The sequence below is a fragment of the Bradysia coprophila genome (genome assembly GCF_014529535.1).
Source record: "Bradysia coprophila strain Holo2 chromosome X unlocalized genomic scaffold, BU_Bcop_v1 contig_130, whole genome shotgun sequence".
Lineage (NCBI taxonomy): Eukaryota > Metazoa > Arthropoda > Insecta > Diptera > Sciaridae > Bradysia > Bradysia coprophila.
This window is the reverse complement of record NW_023503296.1, coordinates 2,180,411-2,200,188: the sequence shown is the minus strand read 5'-3', so window position 1 is coordinate 2,200,188 and position 19,778 is coordinate 2,180,411. Positions and strand designations below refer to the sequence as shown.

General features: G+C 32.1%; 1 protein-coding gene across 1 annotated transcript in view; it reads left to right on the top strand.

The window, feature by feature from the left end:
• LOC119067919 (protein serrate) overlaps window positions 1-19,778 on the top strand; it is a 72,296-nt gene that overhangs the window by 39,794 nt on the left and 12,724 nt on the right. The window contains exons 7-9 of the mRNA XM_037171221.1: window positions 11,402-11,535; window positions 14,190-14,365; window positions 14,551-14,794. Of these exons, the coding sequence (XP_037027116.1) occupies window positions 11,402-11,535; window positions 14,190-14,365; window positions 14,551-14,794 (554 nt within the window). The remainder of the gene's footprint in view (window positions 1-11,401; window positions 11,536-14,189; window positions 14,366-14,550; window positions 14,795-19,778) is intronic.

Genomic DNA, 19,778 nt, shown 5'->3' with positions numbered 1-19,778 from the left:
CAGCGTTCTAGCACACCATTATAAATGGTATTATATTGTAGATGATAGAGGAAGACCTGTGCACCGATGTGAAACGTATAAATATCAGCGGTTTGTCAAGTCTTCAATTTTTTGATGAAACGAAAACATAGAAGTTTAGATAAAATGATGTTATGCGGTTGGTTATGTTTGTTGTTACGTTTTTGTCTGTCGTTTTATATGCTGAGTGCGTTGTTGATAGATGGAAGTATAAAAATGCAAATTTTCTTGTCAGTCATGATGGAAGTTTATTTCATTCAATTTGATATTGTTTTGAATGGTGTGCGTTAAATTGTGGAAGTCAAAGACAATGAACAGTTTCAAGAGAAAGAAAGAGAGAGGAAGGAAAACATCGATTTTATTTAGACAGGCCAACCAATTTTAATAGGTCAAAGACACTTCAAAAGAACACAAGTGAGCAAGAAAAATGTGAGGATGGCTTAGGCTCTTAAACGAATTCATAGGTGTCGTTCAGAACAAGGTCTCTTATTGCTTAATATGTTTTCAGTAAAATTCAGTAAATTTAGTAAATAACATTAACCAATAACATGCCCTAATGCAGAAAAAGATCTGGCAAAATATTCGTTGCAACTGTTTAAAAATCTAAAAATAAAATTTCGTTAGAAAATTATTAGAGTGAAAGTCATAATACCATCAAATGTATGCCGTAAATCGTTACCGGTAGTCTAAGTCGTGAACGGTGAACGTTAACACTGACTTTAACAACTTGTCGGCGTATCTAGAAATTAATATTCATAACTAATCCAATGTCCACACCAGCTACCATACACCGTCCGATTCAAACACCAACGACACACATCATTCGTTAAGCGAGAGAGAAAAAAAAACGAATTACTGAATTTAATGTGTGGTCTCATACTGTCAATGTTTTATAACTGTTCATAACATTTATGCAATTAACTTACAATTATTTACATTTCCAATAAATAATTATAAATCTGCACATTAAAATATACAAAATGTTCAATAAAGTACTGGTTATACTTTAATCAAAGCCAATAAATATTATCGCTTTCGTATAAAATAATTTTATTGCGCTTTCGTCGTCGTCGTTTTTTTTCTTCAACTTGTCGGATACGATGCGAAACAACATTTTCTCGTGCACTCTTTGTAATTATCAATGAAAAATGCGCAAAATATCGATCCGATGTATCAAGAAGCAATAAAAGATGAAAATGAACATGAACACTAACATTCGTCTCGATTATGCTAAATAAAGTGAAATGTCCTTTTCGCGTTACGGCTAATGATTTTCGAACATTTAACTGGCCAATTCTGATTCTCATTACGGCAAAAAAAAAATTAATTGTCCACCCTAACAACAAACCGTTCAGAAACTGTAACCATTCGATCACAAAATTCTAAATAAATTTTTCAATTTATTTCTCTCTTTCCCGATGTTGTTGTTGTTTGCAATTCTTTAAATAAATACAAAAGTCACACGATTTTTTGCATAATTAAAAAATGAATCAGCCTTTCAGTTAAGAGGCTGTTGAAGCAATATAATGGTACGACTGTTTCTTGGTTAGTTAAATGATGTTCGTGCATAAAACATCCGTTTTGATTTGCTTGCGATAAAGTCGAAAAACAGGTATCCATACGTATATATGTATATACTGTAAAATCAAACCGTCTTCTCATCTTCGGCAAGTGCAAAAAAAAAAAGATTTTGAAAATGAGAGAAATAAAAAACCATCAGCTTTTATAAACGGTTTTGAGTTCAATAAAATGGTGGTTTAGACGACGATGTTTGGTGGCAAACTCGATCTTTTTCAATGGTTCTCAGACTTGACTTGCAGTAACATTTTTTACCCTACCAGAAATTCTTGCATAATAAAAATAATATCGAAATGACCACGGTAAATTAAGTGACAGAATTCTTCTACTTTAAATATTTTGCAATAATGAATAGTAGATCATTGTCAACAAAATTTTTCTACATTCGGCGCCATTTGAGCATTTGTTACAATTGATACATACAACACTTAGGGTTTAAATCACAAAATCTAAAAAGTTTCATTAATCTTAACAGCTGCCCCATGCGAAAGTTGACCATTACATAGCAATTTCCTCCTTGCGAAAATGATCCGTTACAAGAGGATTTTCTGTTATTTTTTTTAAAGTTTTCTAAGTTGAAATTAGTTTTCGCATGGGGCAAGTAGTAAACCACAATAGATTGGACCTGAACCCGTTCTTATTATAATTTTATCAGTTAGTACGAATGACATGAAGAAGTAGTTCTGATTTTGATGAGTGACCATTAATTCAGAGTTTGTATTTTGCCTATATATTCAGCCTGCTTCCCTTGAACTTAATCGGAAGCTACTAGGAGCTAATTCATTCGCACAATGTGTGTCCCAAAACAAACCTTCACTTGGTGACAAACCTTCATTTTTAAAAAATTAATTTGATCAACCAGAGAGCCGTCTAACTCAACTATAAAATTGTGTTTAAAAGTAATAAAATATTGTCAATATTAATTCAGAGACTTTTCCATACCCGAAATGCCGAAATATGACTTTCTGTTCAATTCATGTGATAATAATAATAAAAAATGCCGTCGTCCATTTAAGGTCCGCGTATGAAATGGTATTAACCAAATATAGCACTTAATATCAATAAGCAACGGAACGCTCACATTACAATAAAGTAGAATTATTCATCTTTTTACATCAAACAGAGCACAACAAACTTCTTTATAATGCAAACACGGCGGTCAAACTCTAATAACATTACCTACCTTCACCAGAATTTCAGAAAAGAAAAACAAAAACTGTGCCTCATACAATTATTTAATATTTAATTTTGATGAGAAGATGAAGAGAAAAAAAAATCATTTTACCATTTCGGCCAATGTTTGTCGAAATAAATATCATTAAATATTGTATGTTATACACATTAACTAATGACAAAAAACTGAACCAATGTGTGTTGTTTAAGTGTTATGAATAAATTTTTAAGTGTTTACGAAATTGTTCAAGACTTTTATATGATATCTGTAAACAATTTCGAATTAGCCGGAGTAAAGGCCAGCACTATATATTATAATCTTGCCGTCCCGTCAATCCGTCTATACGTAACATTTCTCGACAGCAAAAATTGTGAATTTTTTTTATTATTATTTTTCATCTTCTCTTTAAATAAATTTTGCATTGCAACAACAACAACGAATATAACAAACATTCACAGAGAAGGTAATTAAATTATATCTTCGCGAACTTGTCTATCGGAGAGTGCACCATCATCGCAGTTTGTGTACTACATATAAAAATGACGGAACCAAAACTGATAGTTATCCCATAATATGCAATTTATATAAAATATAAATATCTGAATCTGAACTCGAAAATCCAACTTATTATATAGAAACGTTATTATTATCTTGCAAGTGTTTTATGCATCCTCTCTACATGTCGATGTGTATCTAGAATATGTTCCATATTATATGGAGTGTAGTATATTAATATGTGCATCTCTTCAACCTTGCGAAATTTGAATCGCTTTTTGTACCCGAATTGTATGATGAATTTTTAAGCGGGGATTGGTTTTTGTAGCGTGTTTTTCCAGGTTATGCCTGCCTATATCGTTCAATCCATCGAGCGTTGCGCATCTAACAAAAAAAAAACAACAAAGTTTGATAATCACATTAAAGAATTGTGTTTCGTGTAAGAATGTCAATCTATCAACTTCCCTATAAAAAGAGCGGAAAAGATTTCAAAAACAGGAATCGGTCATACACATCCATCGGATACTATACTATATATAATACCAATAGAATCAATTATGAGTTAAAGATCGATGGTGACACCATACGTGCCAATCATTTTCGAGTCGTAGACTAACTCAGTAAATGCAACTTTTTTTTTTCTTGTTCTACGTTCATCGATGTTAAAATGTGTCGCCAGAACATTGTTTTATTCTTGTTCGGTGACTTTATAATCGACATGGTCAACACTTTGTCTCGACGAGACTTCGACGGGATTATTTTTCTGTAACGTTTTGTTTGAGCGAATATTAGTGTGGCATCGATCGACGTGAAGCAGCAAACTTACCAATAATAAACGTTGAACGAATATATGGTATAAAATATGCACATCCTCGATACTTAATATCACGTATTTCATGCATAATACAGAAATAGACTGAACAGAATCACTCCGCATTATAGATATACTTATACATACATCCAGTATATATATATATATATGTTCGTTTTGAAATTCTTAGTTGAATATTTTTGTTCATATTTCAGGAAAATGTAACGAGATTTTACACTTTACGTTAGAGAGGAGGAAGAAGTAAAAAAGAAACCATCTATTCAACTGTCTAAGTGGCATAAGTGTTAATTTCACAGTTAGATTATTATTGAGTTATAGATTCCTAAATGTATTATGTTCGCGAGGTCGACTTCTTACATATAGATACATATATAATACATAAATGCTAGGAGATAGTTTCTATAACATAGAAAAAAAAAACGAGAAGTAATAATCAAATCACGTACACATTTTTATTTTACAAGAAGTTTCATATGTTTTGATGATCGTGTTTCTTTGCAACTCTTCATTTTTACATGTTACTTTTCATATCGTTGTGTAATTTTTACATATTTCCATGCTCAAGTCTCAATGCTATATATGTCTGTCTTGTACATATAACGTGTCGACAAACATCATTTTCTCACACCTTTCGAAAGCACAAGCAAGCAGATTAACTTGTATAAATCGGTGCAAAGATTTATCTTTAAATCCGATAAATAATAATTTAATAGTTTTGAATTGAATTGGAAATGCACGACCATGTATGTTAAGTGATTGGTTGAAGAAAAATAATATGAAGAAAAAAAACGAACCAAACTCTAAACAAAAGACATCAATATTGACGAACCATATAAGTGAACTAACAATTTATACATAGAAAATGTTTGATGCATAACTGATACTGTCAGACTGGCGTTAAGGAAGTGCGGTTACCATTTTGACCACAAAGAGGATTAAAGTTAGATTACGGTCACAGAATGGGCGCATATTAAAGTGAGGGCCAAACAGAATTTTGAAAGTTTTTTTAAAGCTTCTATGCGTCTCGAGGATTTCGATGAAAAAAAAAATCAATTTCATTGGATAGAAATCTACTACTGCACACACTGAAGAATAGGTATCTATTTAAGGTAAAATAGTTTAAACTTAGAATTATGTTTCCGAACAGGTCGTTAAAATAAAATAATTAAAATTCATTCAACTATAAGTACAAAGACTTTGTCAAATGGAAATATTGCTTCAGAATAGAAAAAAAACGTATGCGATTTTGTCAACGAATGTGGTAAACGTTTGAAAGAGTTACCATCCACACCACACATAATAATTTACGTTGACAAAGTAAAAATCATTTCGTATTTATCTCACATTTTTCATCTTAACAACAAACAAGGCAAACTTAAAGTCATCTGTCAAATCAAAGACGCATAATAAGAAAATATCATATATACCATTTCTTGTGTTGAATGCGTCTTGTCTTTTGAATGAATGAAAAAAAAAAAACGAAAAAGAAAATTGTTTAATAATGAAAACAAAAAAAATATTTGTCGTTAGTTTCTGGTCGTGTAGGATAAATAATGCCAATGGTAAAAGGTTTTTTTTTACGTGAGGATGAAGTGTTTGACGGTCATATTGGAAAGCACTGTTACACATCATATGATTTGTATTATAATCGAGTGGTAGGGCACACTTTGAGAATCGAGAATGATAATGGTGGTGGTGGTGCTGATGATGATGAAGAAGAAATATGCAGAACATTGCATTGTAATTAAGAAACGAAATTAGATTAAGCCAAAAAAAAGTGTGCAGATCTCACGTTCGCCTACATTTTTCTTCGATGACTAATGCGTACTGTGAGAGAAAACGGAGAATCAGGAAATTAATTTAAATGTCGAATTATATCTTCTCACAATTGGTAGATGGTCAAAACACAATATAAACCGTGTCACCATCAACAATATTAAACCGTGTGAAAAACTACATTTTTATATCCAGTCCGATGTGTTCATTGAAGACCGAAGAGCGAAAAACCAAAAAATTGCGGCTTAATATTTAATGAGCTGTCAATTTTTGTCATTTGCATTTTTTAAGATTCTTTTTTTTTGTAATTTAAAATAAAACAAAAAGACATAAATTATATTGTCAAGACGCGAATTTATACAGACGAATATTCAAAATGAAAATCAGTGTTCTTCGTAGCATCTAACCAAACATCTAACACTATGCTAAGTCAATCAAGGAAACTGGTTTTATTTTTTCGAATTTTTTGTTTTAAATATATTTTTATCGAATGAGATGAATCCAATCTTCAAGGTTTATGCAATGAATGAAAGGAACACTTTTTGTGTGTTGTCAACACAATTTATGATTTAATTATTTTTTGATTTGTGCTTCGACCGAAAAATTCTAGTTCTTTTTGAAGTTAAGCTTTTGTCATGATACGGTTCGACTACACGAGTCGAAATTCTATACGACAAACGATTACTAAAGACTATTTGCTAACTTAATTTTTTCCAAAGTAATCTGGAGACGATTATTACGGTTCTGCATTGCAGCAACAACATTGACCAATCAATAGTTATTTGATTGCGGGTTGAAATCGTTCCTTTCATCGAACAGAACTTTCGACAGCCTAGATGTAAAATTCAAAAGTGAAAAGTCACGTTTTTGTGCCTCGGATCGACAATATTCACCTTTCAACAATTTATCACTTGTTATTTACAGTGACTTATATCCCAGTCAATAACATTTTGTCGGAAATTTTGAATTCGCTAAGGCGTATTCCAATTTTGTGCCAAAATATCATTGACTGGAAGCATGTAATTTGACTAGGCTCATACATGATTTTTAAAATTCTTCGAATGTGTTTTTTAGAATGAATCAACTGTAATAGTATACGAATGTAGAAAAGTATGACAAGTGAGAAAACTAGAAATCTGTACAAGAGCGTACATTTCCTCAACTGCGTACGATAAAGCTCCAGACTTTCGTCTGAAAAACGTTTCTAGGACGTCAGTAAAATTTAAACGTGAATTTCAAAATTTCTTAGTTCTTAGTTAAGTGGTTCTAAATTTCACTGACGTCCCCTGAATCAGACATACTTTGCTTGTTGAGTCTCTACTTTTAACCTTTTATAAACGACAAACATATCGCCAGATTACAATCAAATCTGTTACTTCTTTTGTTTAAAGTATTGTAGATGGAAAATCTTTTACTTCTTTACTTTTCTGTACGTTTTTCTATAAAACAGTACACTTGCCAACTCATGCCTTATTTTTGTCATAGTTATCTATGTCTATAACAAATGACTACACGTGAAAGTAGAATGATTGTTCCTGAACTCTGAATTTTTTTTGTAAATAGCCTTCTACCAGTGAGAAATTTATGGCCGATATTTCCATTCTGTTGTTGACGTACCGCTAAATTAGTACTGAAAATATCAGGAAATTAGAAGTTTTGCACTTCTATCCAGATCGCTGTAGGGTTTTCAGCTTCCAATTTACAGTCTGAATATATTCTACAACATAATTGCCTTATTATGAAATGATAGATTCTTCAATGGTTTAGGAATTCTAGGCTCATTGTATTTAGTTGTGTAAAAAAAAAGAAGAATTCTTTAATCCCATAACAAATCGACTAATTAAGTAACGATAAATAATATACGAGAGAAAAAAAATAACAGAAATAGTCAAAGAATCTTTTCGTCGTCAGTGTATGTTGTTAGATGTACACATAACCACTATTCTCATCATTGTTAACATATAATGTTATGTATAATAAAGCCGTACATTTACCAATTTATACCTCAAAAGATTCATTCTGATATTGTAGCTCTTTTGCTATACAATATGTTCGAATAAAACAAAAAAAAGTCTTTCAAGCACGATGCTTGAAATGAAATTTAAATAGCATTTAAAGAAAAGAAAACCCATTTGTTAGTTAGCTAACTAACGAAAAAAAAACCGAAAAAAAAAACACAAAAACACAAAAATTTCTAACAATAGACAACGTTTCTACGGTGAATTAATTAAACGTGAACTTTTATACTCAATATAGTAACATGCCGGCTGCAATAACCGTCGCCGTCGTCTTCGTCAACACAGTTTAGATTGGAAAATACAATATAATAAAATCTGGAAACACCATCATTTCTCAATACTAAGATTTTTTTAATTAGAAAATTGATATTCTTTTTCCTTCTTCGTTACATATCCTCCATACCGAACCATAATGTTCTTCTCTATGCCCATATGCATATCATATATATACATACATGTGTGCATATATACCTTACGTACGTTTTGCATTCGAAAAACTATGCGATGATCTCAAATCACCTCTACTCCCTCATGAATATTTATGAACATTCTTATATCATCTTATCGTACATTAGTTAAACTGTCTATTAGAACAAGATAAGCTTGGATAACTCATACATAAATCAAGCAAAATTGCGCAGATAAATTGTGGATAGTTGAGGATACAAGTCGAGAGTATTATACGAAAAGGTAACTATGATTGCGGTTACCAGTTACAACCAAAATGCAGGGCAAATACATAATGAATGCAATATAACATTCTATGTTAAATGCTTTATATTGTATCGTAGGGAAATTGTATGTTGTGGAGTCTACACTCTGGCATAGAGGATAAATGTATCTTAATGTTGAATCTATCAAGAGGTACATTTATACAGAGAATAATTAGCGCTAACATGTTTTGAATTGTGTCAACTCAACAGGAGTAGTAATACGATTTAAATAAAATTATGGCATGTACGGATGGTGTGTTTCGTTAATATATAATTGGCAACCTACGGGTCGATTATTCAGTTTGTGATATGAAAAATTTGTTATACAAAAAAATTGGTTTACATTCCGTTAATTATTATGTATGTAAAGTAGATTTATGTTGCAATAAAATCAAACGAAAAGCAAAGAAAAAAAAAACAAATTTATATATGCAGAATGTGTGGCTTCGTTGTATTTAAATGGTCAGTTGAGTTTGTTGTGGATTGTTAATGCATCAGTTGACATTTTTATTTGCTTTTAATTCGAAAATGTATCCATGACGTCCTGTTATCAACAGAACATCAACTCGTTATAAACACTGACCAGGGACTATTTTTGAGAAATTCTTTGAGAAATTTTGAGAAATTTGAGAAATTCTTGAGAAATTCTTTGAGAAATCTTTGAGAAATTTTTGAGAAATTTTTTATATTTTTGAGAAATTTGAGAATTTTGAGAAATTTGAGAAATTTTTGAGAAATTCTTTGAGAAATAATTGAGAAATAATTGAGAAATTTTGAGAAATTCGATTTCTCAAAATAGTCCCTGACACTGACATATGAAATATAACAAGATTACTGTTGTTATAACGTTGTGTTTAAAAGCCTCGAGATTTTTAAGTTTAGTTCATGGTTTAGTTGTAAAACTATGAGATTTTTTTTAGAGAGAAACAAAACAAAAGCTGAGGCTTTTAACGATGGATTTCTTTTTTTTTTCTTCCATCATACAGCTTTTATTTTATCAAAGTCAATTGTGATCATTTTACATGTGTTGGTTCAAATATTTATAACTTAAAAATTTCGTCAAATTTATTGCTTGTTGGGTGGGTACCTAAAATGCTGGCTGCGTCGCTTTGTTTACTATTGACTATTGTAAAAACTGTCGAAAACCATCTCTGAGTTTTTTCGCAGATTTTTAAACAATAGTTATTTAAGAACAATGTTTTACTCACAGCGCCCGATAGAAATGATGCCCAAATGTATTATCTGTAATTTTCATGGTACTGTGTGAATAATAGTGCTTTACTTATTAACGGTATGAAAATGTTACTCGGCTTCGCCTTGGATCCCTAAAATTCAAATAATAAACTATTTCAATAACATTTTGTTCATTTGACCCATTGGATAAAAAAACTTGCGTAATGAGCCAGGAGTCATGGCCCGAAGGTTTTATATCGCTTCTCAAAATCTAGTCCTTCAAAGTAAAAATCTTCGAATTTTCAACTTTTTCTATATTTTTTTGATGTAGAATCTAAATCTGACCAAAACATTGTGCTACTGTAGTACTCAAAACGTTACTCTTTTTTAAATCTGACAAAAACGACAAATGCCTATAGCTGTAGGAGTTGGTTATTAAAAACGGGTAAATTGCGACGCGGATCATAGAATAACATTTTTTTTATAATTACTTTTTACGTCAAATATTAATAGAAAAATATCGCTTTCGCGGTCCATTGTCGGTTCATATTTGGACTAGTAGGATTGTCGGCGAAGGGTAAAAGCTCGCGGCTCGACAAAATGATCGGACCTTTCATTTTAACGAGCTGCAATATTACGAAACATTGATTTCATTTTCCCGCCTAATTTGATCCTCTTTAAAAAGTTCAAACACAAGAAATTTAGTGATAAATGGTCTACGGATATAGTGTAATTCTATCCAGAGTTTATTATTAAAATCGTACGGTTCTATGATTGAAATGAAAAGATAAAACCATTTTTTTTTGCGATGAGAAAATGAAATCAACAATTTACTAAAGATAATTGTTTCATTGAAACATTATTCGTTTTTATTGCAAAATATACTTTCAATAATATTGTTGCTTCGACTTTAGTACAATTTCCAATTTCCCATGATGAATATTACGAACATTTATCAAAAATTCTAATCAATAAATACAAATAGAAAATGAATTCAATAAAAATTCGTAACATCATATTGCAACCAGTCACAAGTTCAAGATCATATCCGAAGTAGGAGAAGAAGAAAAAAAAACCACACCACACAATCTACTTTATTAGTTCCCCAATGAAAATGCAAAGCACGCAAGCTGATTCGATAAACTAAAACTGCACGATCTTGTCTTAATAATATTCGAGTTAGAAAATAAAAGATTTTTTTCGTATATATGAGGTGTCTATAAACTATCTGTAACTATCGGGAGTATGTATAATATGCTGAATATATATATATATCTCTTACGAAAACGACAAGGTAGAATGCTATTTTAATTTGAAAATTCAATAAAAAAAAATTACAAAATAAAATGATCACTTAATTTGCATTCGATGGCTGATTTTTCTTGATATTATTGTCGAATAGAAGTTCTCAGCGAATATAAATTGGAAATTTATTACATTTATATGCGAGTTTATAATGTGCAATTTTTTGAACAATTCTGTCTAGACAACCAGTTTCGTTTGTGTGGTATGTGTGTGAGATTTTGTTGTTGTTGTTGTTGTTGTTAGTCCGTTCGATTCTCTTCTCTCATGCGATAAAACGAAATAATGAATTAATAATAATACAATTATTCATGTTTTACAGGTGTCGACCGGGATGGCGTGGTCCGTTATGTAACGAGTGTATGGTGTATCCGGGATGCAGACATGGATCGTGTAATGGAAGTGCGTGGCAATGTATCTGTGATACGAATTGGGGAGGAATATTATGTGATCAAGGTAAAATTCGTTGAAAACAAACTCTGTTTAGCAAATATAAAACAAACTTCATTCATAAACCCATTTAAAGCCTCCGCCATCCAGCATTCAATTCAATGCCTAAAACCGTTTATTTGATGAGTGAGATTGTAAAATGCTCAATTCAAATTGTTTACACCGAAAAATCCTCCCATCTAAAATTCATGAGCTCAAAGCCAAACTCTTAAAACTGTGTCAAACAATAACAATCGAATAATTTAACAATAAAACTCACCCCTCGAAAAAAGAAAGTTTTTTTTCCTCCTTCCTTATATTATTTAAATCGAATTGTGTTATTTATCGACCAGACAATAAGCGGTTACTTACATATGAGGACATTTTTGGTTTAAATAAACGATTGTTGCATCACCGATGCGAAACGATCTCTATTTGCTTACTCGAGTTAATAAAAGCGGATACTATGTGTATGCCGCAGCCGCACCCTAATTTAATGCCGTCTATAATTTTTTAATTCAACAACATGTACCGCATTACATAAGGGTATTTATTTATGTAGGGAAGTGTGTCATGAGAGCAAGTGTGGTCATATGTTCAAGTGTACCCTCATTTTAAAAGTAGAAACTATTTTTACATGATTTCTATTTCGGGTTTTTTAACCGACAATATCCATATCCCTAAAAGTATCATCTGTGCGAAATCGTCAAGTGTATCTTTGTTACCATTTTTTTGTGTAATAATTCCGCCGAAAAAAGTGTACATTTGTTGATTTCGTTTATTTATTATACTTTTTTGTGGCTGTTTGAAATCGGATAGGATGCTATGGATTCGGAACAATTGTTAAGGTTTTTTTTTCTCCTCGAAATTCTTTATGAGTTGTGTTAACTTGTCATCGGAAATGATGAATGAATTTTTGATTATTAAAATATTTTTAATTTTCATGTATTGTCTGATGATTAATCGTTTGTAGCTCAGAAGTTGAGCATAGTTTGTGTTTTTTTCTATCTTACGAATCTCTGAGCGCTTTAAAATATTTAAATAAACGTGTGATAATGATGACTGATGATTGAAAATTCTGTCGACAAATTTTTTTTTTTTCAAACAAGGACTTCACTAAAGCTTTGACCTATTTGACTCAGTTTGACTCATTGGAAGTGCATATAAAAGTAGTCTAAAGTGAAAATGTTAAAAAATTAAATTTTGTAATAGAATAAGGATGAGTTCAGGGCCTATTTTAAGTGAATCAAATTCCCGAAAATTTGTACTTTCTCCGTCACTTCATATCTGTTTCTCTAAAATAACAATAGATCGAAGTGTCTCGGCTGTTTATTATGGCCTTTTTGATTGTTTTTAGCCCGGTACGAAGTACGAAGGGGCTTATAGGATTACGATGCCGTGTGTAATTGATGGAATTCGAAGCAGACGGTAAGGGCAAAGTGTTTGCCTATGTTCATAGATGACGAATCCGCAATAAAAATTTGGGCCGTCTGTCCGTCTGTCTGTCACGTCGATATCTTGAGTAAATCAAATCCGATTTCAAAAAAAAAAATCCCTGAAAGATAGTCAAAATAGTGAGGCTAAGTTCGAAGATGGGCATATTCGGGTCGGCCCTTCGTGAGTTAGGGCCACCTAAGTGATTTAAGGTCTTTTGGTGATATTTATGGCAAAATAAACGATGGAAATGCAAATGACGCGGCCAATGATAGGTATTGTCAATACCAATCCAGGAAAAAAAAGTTTTTTAAAATCGGGTGAGTGGACCGTGAGTTAGGGCCTTAGAAGTGAAAAGCTACTAGGGCCCTATGTGTATTTTACATAGAACTCAAGTAAATTTAATCGGTTTTTCGTAATTTTTGTTTCATTTGGAAGGTAATCGAACGCCGAATAGAAAGTTGTTGAAAAAAAATTAAATTTGGGTCCTTGGACTAAGGCCACTACTAGGGCCCTATGTGTATTTTACATACAACTCGAGTAAATTTCATTCGTTTTTCGTAATTTTTGTGTCATTTGGAAGGTAATCAAAGGCCGAATAGAATGTTGTTCAAAAAAAAAATTAAATTTGGGTCCTCGGACTAAGGCCGTTACTAGGGCCCTATGTGTATTTTACATATAACTCGAGCAAATTTCATCCGTTTTTCGTATTTTTTGTTTCATTTGGAAGGTAATCAAAGGCCGAATAGAATGTATATGAAAAAAAAAATTAAATTTGGATCCTCGGACTGAGGCCGATACTAGGCCCTATGTGTATTTATACTCAATAAATTAAAATTTTAGGGCTATTTGAAATTTTTGTTTTATTTGAAAGGAACGTCGTACGGGGCTTCGTAATTGCGCTATGCGCAACTTCTAAGATGTACACATTACATAATAATTTTACTTTAACTACTTTAACCGGCGCATAGGCTTACGGTCAAAGTAGGGTGACAGACGCACTAGGGTCACGTACGCAATAGATATACGGGTTTGTACGGGGCTCAGTCGCAGCAAACGCTCCGACTGTTCTGATGGCTCGTTTTTAATGTTTTTGACCTAAATCGTTTACATTCGGGTCATTTAGAAAAATCTGGAATTTTTGGAAATTTAATTCGCTTAAATAGGCGCTGGGATGAGGGTAAAACTGTTCTTTAAGCGGTCAATGCCTAAAGAAAACAACTAAAATCAATAATTTTTCTCAACAGATTTGAACTATTGTGGAACACATGAACCATGTATGCACGGTGGAACGTGTGAAAATACTGCACCTGATCAATATCGTTGCACATGCGCCGAAGGTCTATCAGGCCTTCGCTGTGAAATCGTGGAACATCCATGCGCCACCAAACCATGCAAAAACGGTGGCACGTGCGCCCTTAAGGTATGAACGTAAAACAATAAAAATAATTTTCGTTGAGATTTATCGAATGTTTTTCTTTATTATATTATGCCCGTTGGTCAATTATAACATTTCGAAATCGAATGTGTGTTTTGATGCAGTTCGGATCGTCTTAAAAGATTTTTTTTTCATTAATTTTATTTTTTGTTGTTTGAATTCCACAACAGGATCCTGCTAAATACGATAATAAGAGTAATAAAGAATTGGATGGTGTCGGTGGTGTGGAACAAACAACGGCTGTTGTTGTGCGTGGTATGCGTGGGATGAGCTCAATGGGTAAACCACAACGACCCGCAACAGATTTGCGTAGTACACTGCTGGGGATGCAACCGAAGAGTCAGCAAGTGTTGAATGTTGCAGAGTTTACGTGCACGTGTACAACGGGATGGACTGGTTCTACATGCGAAATAAGTGAGTTTCTCCGTTCGATTTATTTAGTTGTTTAGTATATGTGGAATATGTTAGGTAGTTGTAGCCATCTGGTTTGAAAATCTCAAACTACCGACCAAAAATGGTTCAAATCTAATATTCGCATTGAAACGATGACATTTATGTTGCCCGTATAGTCTTCTTTTTATCAATATTCACGTTCACTAACCCATAAATTAATTACATACGCCTCCTCATCTACTACCCAAAGCCAACTAATGACATTTATACAACTAATATTCCAAAAAGAGTTTTTTTTCTTCTTCTTTTTCTTCGTTAAAATCAGCTCAATTTGCATATCAATGTTAAATCCAATCATAATTATTTAAATTTAATTCTTTCTTTTATTAGGTAGTTCTTGAAACATATGTTCAATTTATTAAGTTGATAGAATTATTTTTTTGTATTTTTTTTTTATTTTATTTTATTTTATTAGGTGCGCGTTTGCTTATATTAAATATTTGAGAGATATTTATGTGATATTTAATTATAATTTATGAGTGGACATTAAAAGAATTTCTTTGGTGTTTTACGTCGTTTTGGTCTGTTAAATTTGGCTTTGCGTCCATTTTACTTAATTCATGTGTGACACCGTTTGTGTTACTTTCATTCGGTATGTCTAATATGTAACGATACTTAAAATTTCTCGAGAAAAAAATAAATAAATAAAAATTTTAACTGACCAAACGTTCCAACATATTACGAAAAACTGTGTACATCTTATTGGTATATATCGGTGGTTCGACCACGCTATATCCACTTATTCATATTCGATAATAAAATATCATCTGAATTTCGAAAATTTTAGATAAATACCGTTTCGTTACGGCTTTTGTTTGCGTAACTGTAATCATGCTTCGGTGTAGAGATACTTTTTACCTTAAAAACTATTAGGAGTTGAAAACAAAGACCTGAATATATTTTGAAAGAATTCCTGATTAACCAAGAAGCCAATTAATTTGCACAAAAAAATAATTCTGTAAACAAACAATTTGACAGTAGCTGGATTCCCGTCAGCGCTGAGCAGGCCTCCCACACCTCCTTATTTCCTTATTTTTCCTTATTTTTATAAAAACCTCCTTATTCCTCCTTATTTTATTAAAAAATCCTTATTTTCCTTATTTTTCGCAAATTTCATCGACGGAAATCAAAATTAAGAAAAAAAATTCGCTGCGCGGCAAAAATAACTCTTTTTATTATTTAACACCAAGACCTCTAATAAAAAAGGTGGTGTCGTAGCTCATGATCGTTCCAACATGACTGGTTTAACATATATTTTTGTGGTTTTACGCCGCTTCTCGGCTCGAGAGTCTCGAGTAGAACTATTAGATTTAACATGTAAATCACCCTTAACATTGTCTCAGACATGCGTCCTTATTACAAACAATTCAAGGTTTTAGCCTTATTTACACTTACTTAATTCAAATTTATACTTTTATACTTTCACCAATTTATCATTTTTTCGAAATTCGAACGGGATAACAAACAACAGCTTTTGCAGTTAACGAGATCAAAATGTAATCCAGCAAGTTTTTAAACTTGAGGGTGGGGTCAAGTAAGAATTCACGCCGTAAATACGTCTTAAATTTAAAAAATTTGGTCGCACCGAAAACTGATTGAAAATTGCCACCCTACAAAAAACGATAGGTACGTCAAAATAAACAGTGATGCGTTTTATTTTGAATTTTGAAGCCCACATACGTATGGGCAACGTATAGTGTCAAAATTGACATTAGAACAAAAGAATTCTGTCAATTTTGACACTATACGTCGCTCTCTAAATGGGCAGTTACAGTGATAATTGGTAAAGCTACGCTTTGCTAAGAATCTAATTCAAGCCTTAAACGCGCTCAAAATATTCAAATTTTCATCGTGATAAAAGTGAATTTTACGATGCAACTTTAAAAAAACGATACGTCAAAATAAACAATAAAGCGTTTTATTTTATAGTTGAGGCGGACTTCCGATGTTACTTGCTGTATCTTAGAATAATTTCGATTTTTATCAAAAAATTTCTCCTCATTTTTCCTTAATTTTAACTAACAATTTCCTTATTTCTCCTTATTTTTGTGCTAAAACCTCCTTAATTCCTTAATAAGGAGGCCAAATTTAGAGTGAGAGACCTGGCGCTGAGTATTAACCCTCACACAAAATGGTCCACAAAATTTATGTGTCAGTTTCAGACTGCACGAATTTTTGCAATATAAAGTCGGAGCATTATAATTTGATCGATTCTACTCATTATATTCATTTTTAAATAATTGTAGTTTTCGAAGAAATCATTTCGAAAACATTACAGTATAAAAGCTTAGACACGTGCATTTGAACGGATTACCCGCAGGTATACCGCGAGTAAACAGCTTTTATGTAAGCTTTTATACTGTAATTTTTTCGAAATGATTTCTTGAAAAACTACAATAATTTAAAAATGAATAGAATCGATCAAATTATAATGCTTCGACTTGAAAATCCCATACAAAAATCTTTTCCTAACCCCCAGTTGTCAGTTGAATTTAGCCTAACAAAAAACTACCACCAGTGTACATTAGCGCTTCCAGGAATTGAGCTAATGAAAAATATTTATATACTTTTAGTACCATTCACATATAGCTAGGATTTTTGATATAAATCTATTACTTATGTATTTTCGACAGATTGAAATGAAACCTTTTACTTCATTGGTTTTCACATGAATATAAAAGATGACGTTAGCAAGAGCTCATTGGTAATTTTTGTCATTGTTGTCTTGTCGATAACAGATGACATATGTAGCTGTTTCATATAGCCTTACGACTTATGTTCGTCGTATGTACCAACTTGTTTATCTTTCTAAAGAAAAAAAATTCTTGAATATTCATTCGTTCATTTGTTCGAATCCTAATTGTTAAATGTATGTATTGCATGTACATTGCTTAAACACGTAAAATACAGAACGTATCCTCTTTATAACTTTTACTTTGATGAGCAGTAAGGTTATAGCCTGATTCGAAGAGGAGTGTTGCTCTTATCAAAATAAAAATTTTGTAACAACGGATATACAACTGATTGCTAGTTCAATACGTTAAATGAATTTGAAGTCGTTAAACATTACATGGGGGTATGAATGCGTCGAGTGCAACAGTTACATTATTCATTTTATCAAATGCAGTAATCGCTTCACACGCAAACCGAACCAACCGTCAAACGATATATATTCAGTCCATTAACAAAAATTTCCTAATTAATTAATAAAATACTTTCTATAATGCAGGTGGAAATGCATTAAAATATTTAAAAAAAAAAGACGAAAAATGTTCTATAGGAAGTTGAACTTTTATCTTGCTATACCATTTTGTACTTAACTTCTTCGGAAGCCACACAAGAAGTTCTGTTTAAAAACAATAAAAAAAGAAGAAAATTCTCTCTCTATCATCATCAAATTCAATATCTGATGATTACTACACACACTCAGGTTTGGGGAAATAAATCTAAACTCATTTGTATAAAAGTGATACTGAGTGCATCATCATCACAAACTGAAACGAAATGCATCAGTTCGTTTAAAACAAACCCTAATTTTGTTAAAAATATTATACGAACTGATCACGTTGATTAACCTGTGCGCTAAATGCTACTTCAGTAGTGTTTTTTTCTTCAAATTTTAATAATTTTTTTTCTTCTGTTTCTGTCTGCGCGTTTGCTTCGTTCCGTTCGACCAGCCATATCAAAAGCCTTTCTAACAAACCAGCAATTAATCATCTTTTTAATATGTTGTTTTTTCAGTTATAGAAAAATGGTTTAATAAGACAATCTTGATTTTCGTGTATGATAATGGGTGTTGTGTATAGTTATCACGAAAATGTATGCGCGAAGTCAGTGATCTTTAGCGAGTTTTGAGTTTATTAATTATTTTTGAATTTTTATTATCTTTTGTTATGCCAGATGGATATCTGTAATTGTGAGCTTTAGTTTAAGGTTAAGGTTACGTTCAATTCTTATTTTGCTTTGTGGCAGGGAACACATTAAATTCGAATGAATTTTAAGCGTGATTGCACGCAGACAAGATACATGTGTTAGGGGTGACGCAGTTTTCCGTTCCAACGAATGATAATCAGAAATCCAATGTTTTCCTTAAGCACCTTGCTTATTGATAAAATACTCGATAGGTAGAAGAAACAAATTATACCGAGCAAGTACAACGTTTCTTGAAATGAAAGTATCGAACAGTTACAACTCGCTAGGAAACAGAAAAATATGAAATGAGTAGAATACGTATAAGATCACTGTTAAATGTCTTAGAAAATAAATTAGATCGTGTTGTCAAAAAGAGCGTTGGTTTATAGGACAGGATATGAGTGCCTCTGCGTTGACTATTTCTCATCTACCATAATAATACCATGTTACGTTAAGCTAAAACTGAAAATACCTAAGCTTCAGGTTCAACAAGAAGTTTACTTGTTCACAGTTTTAGCCTCTCAATAGTTAGTTTGCTATCGAACTCGGTGAAAAAGCCTATTAGCATAATTTAAGAACAATTTTTTTTCCTAAACGAAACGGAAAATAGGCGACAAAATAATATTTTCCTTTTTAGTGTTAGAATATCGCTAATTCGTTGCTTATTTCGCAAGTCGTTTTAGAATGCGTTAGGTAAATTATTATTACGGCAGCATAGAATCCGCTGATGCCGAGATATCTCCTGCACTAACATGCATTTCTATAAGACGTTTGAATTCTTGAAGACCTAAAATTGACCTGTTCTTAGCCATAATATGTTTGAATAGATGACGATCCTGCAATTAAGAAAGCTTGTGAATTTGGTGTAAACTCGAAAGACAAAATCCCATTAAAATGTTTTGGGAGAAATTCAGATGTATCGTCTCTTCCGAGTACACCATATATTGCTTCAATTGAACATAAAAATGAATTCACGAACTTATAAATTAAAGTCACATACACATGACTAGCACTATTAGCCGACTATTGTGCA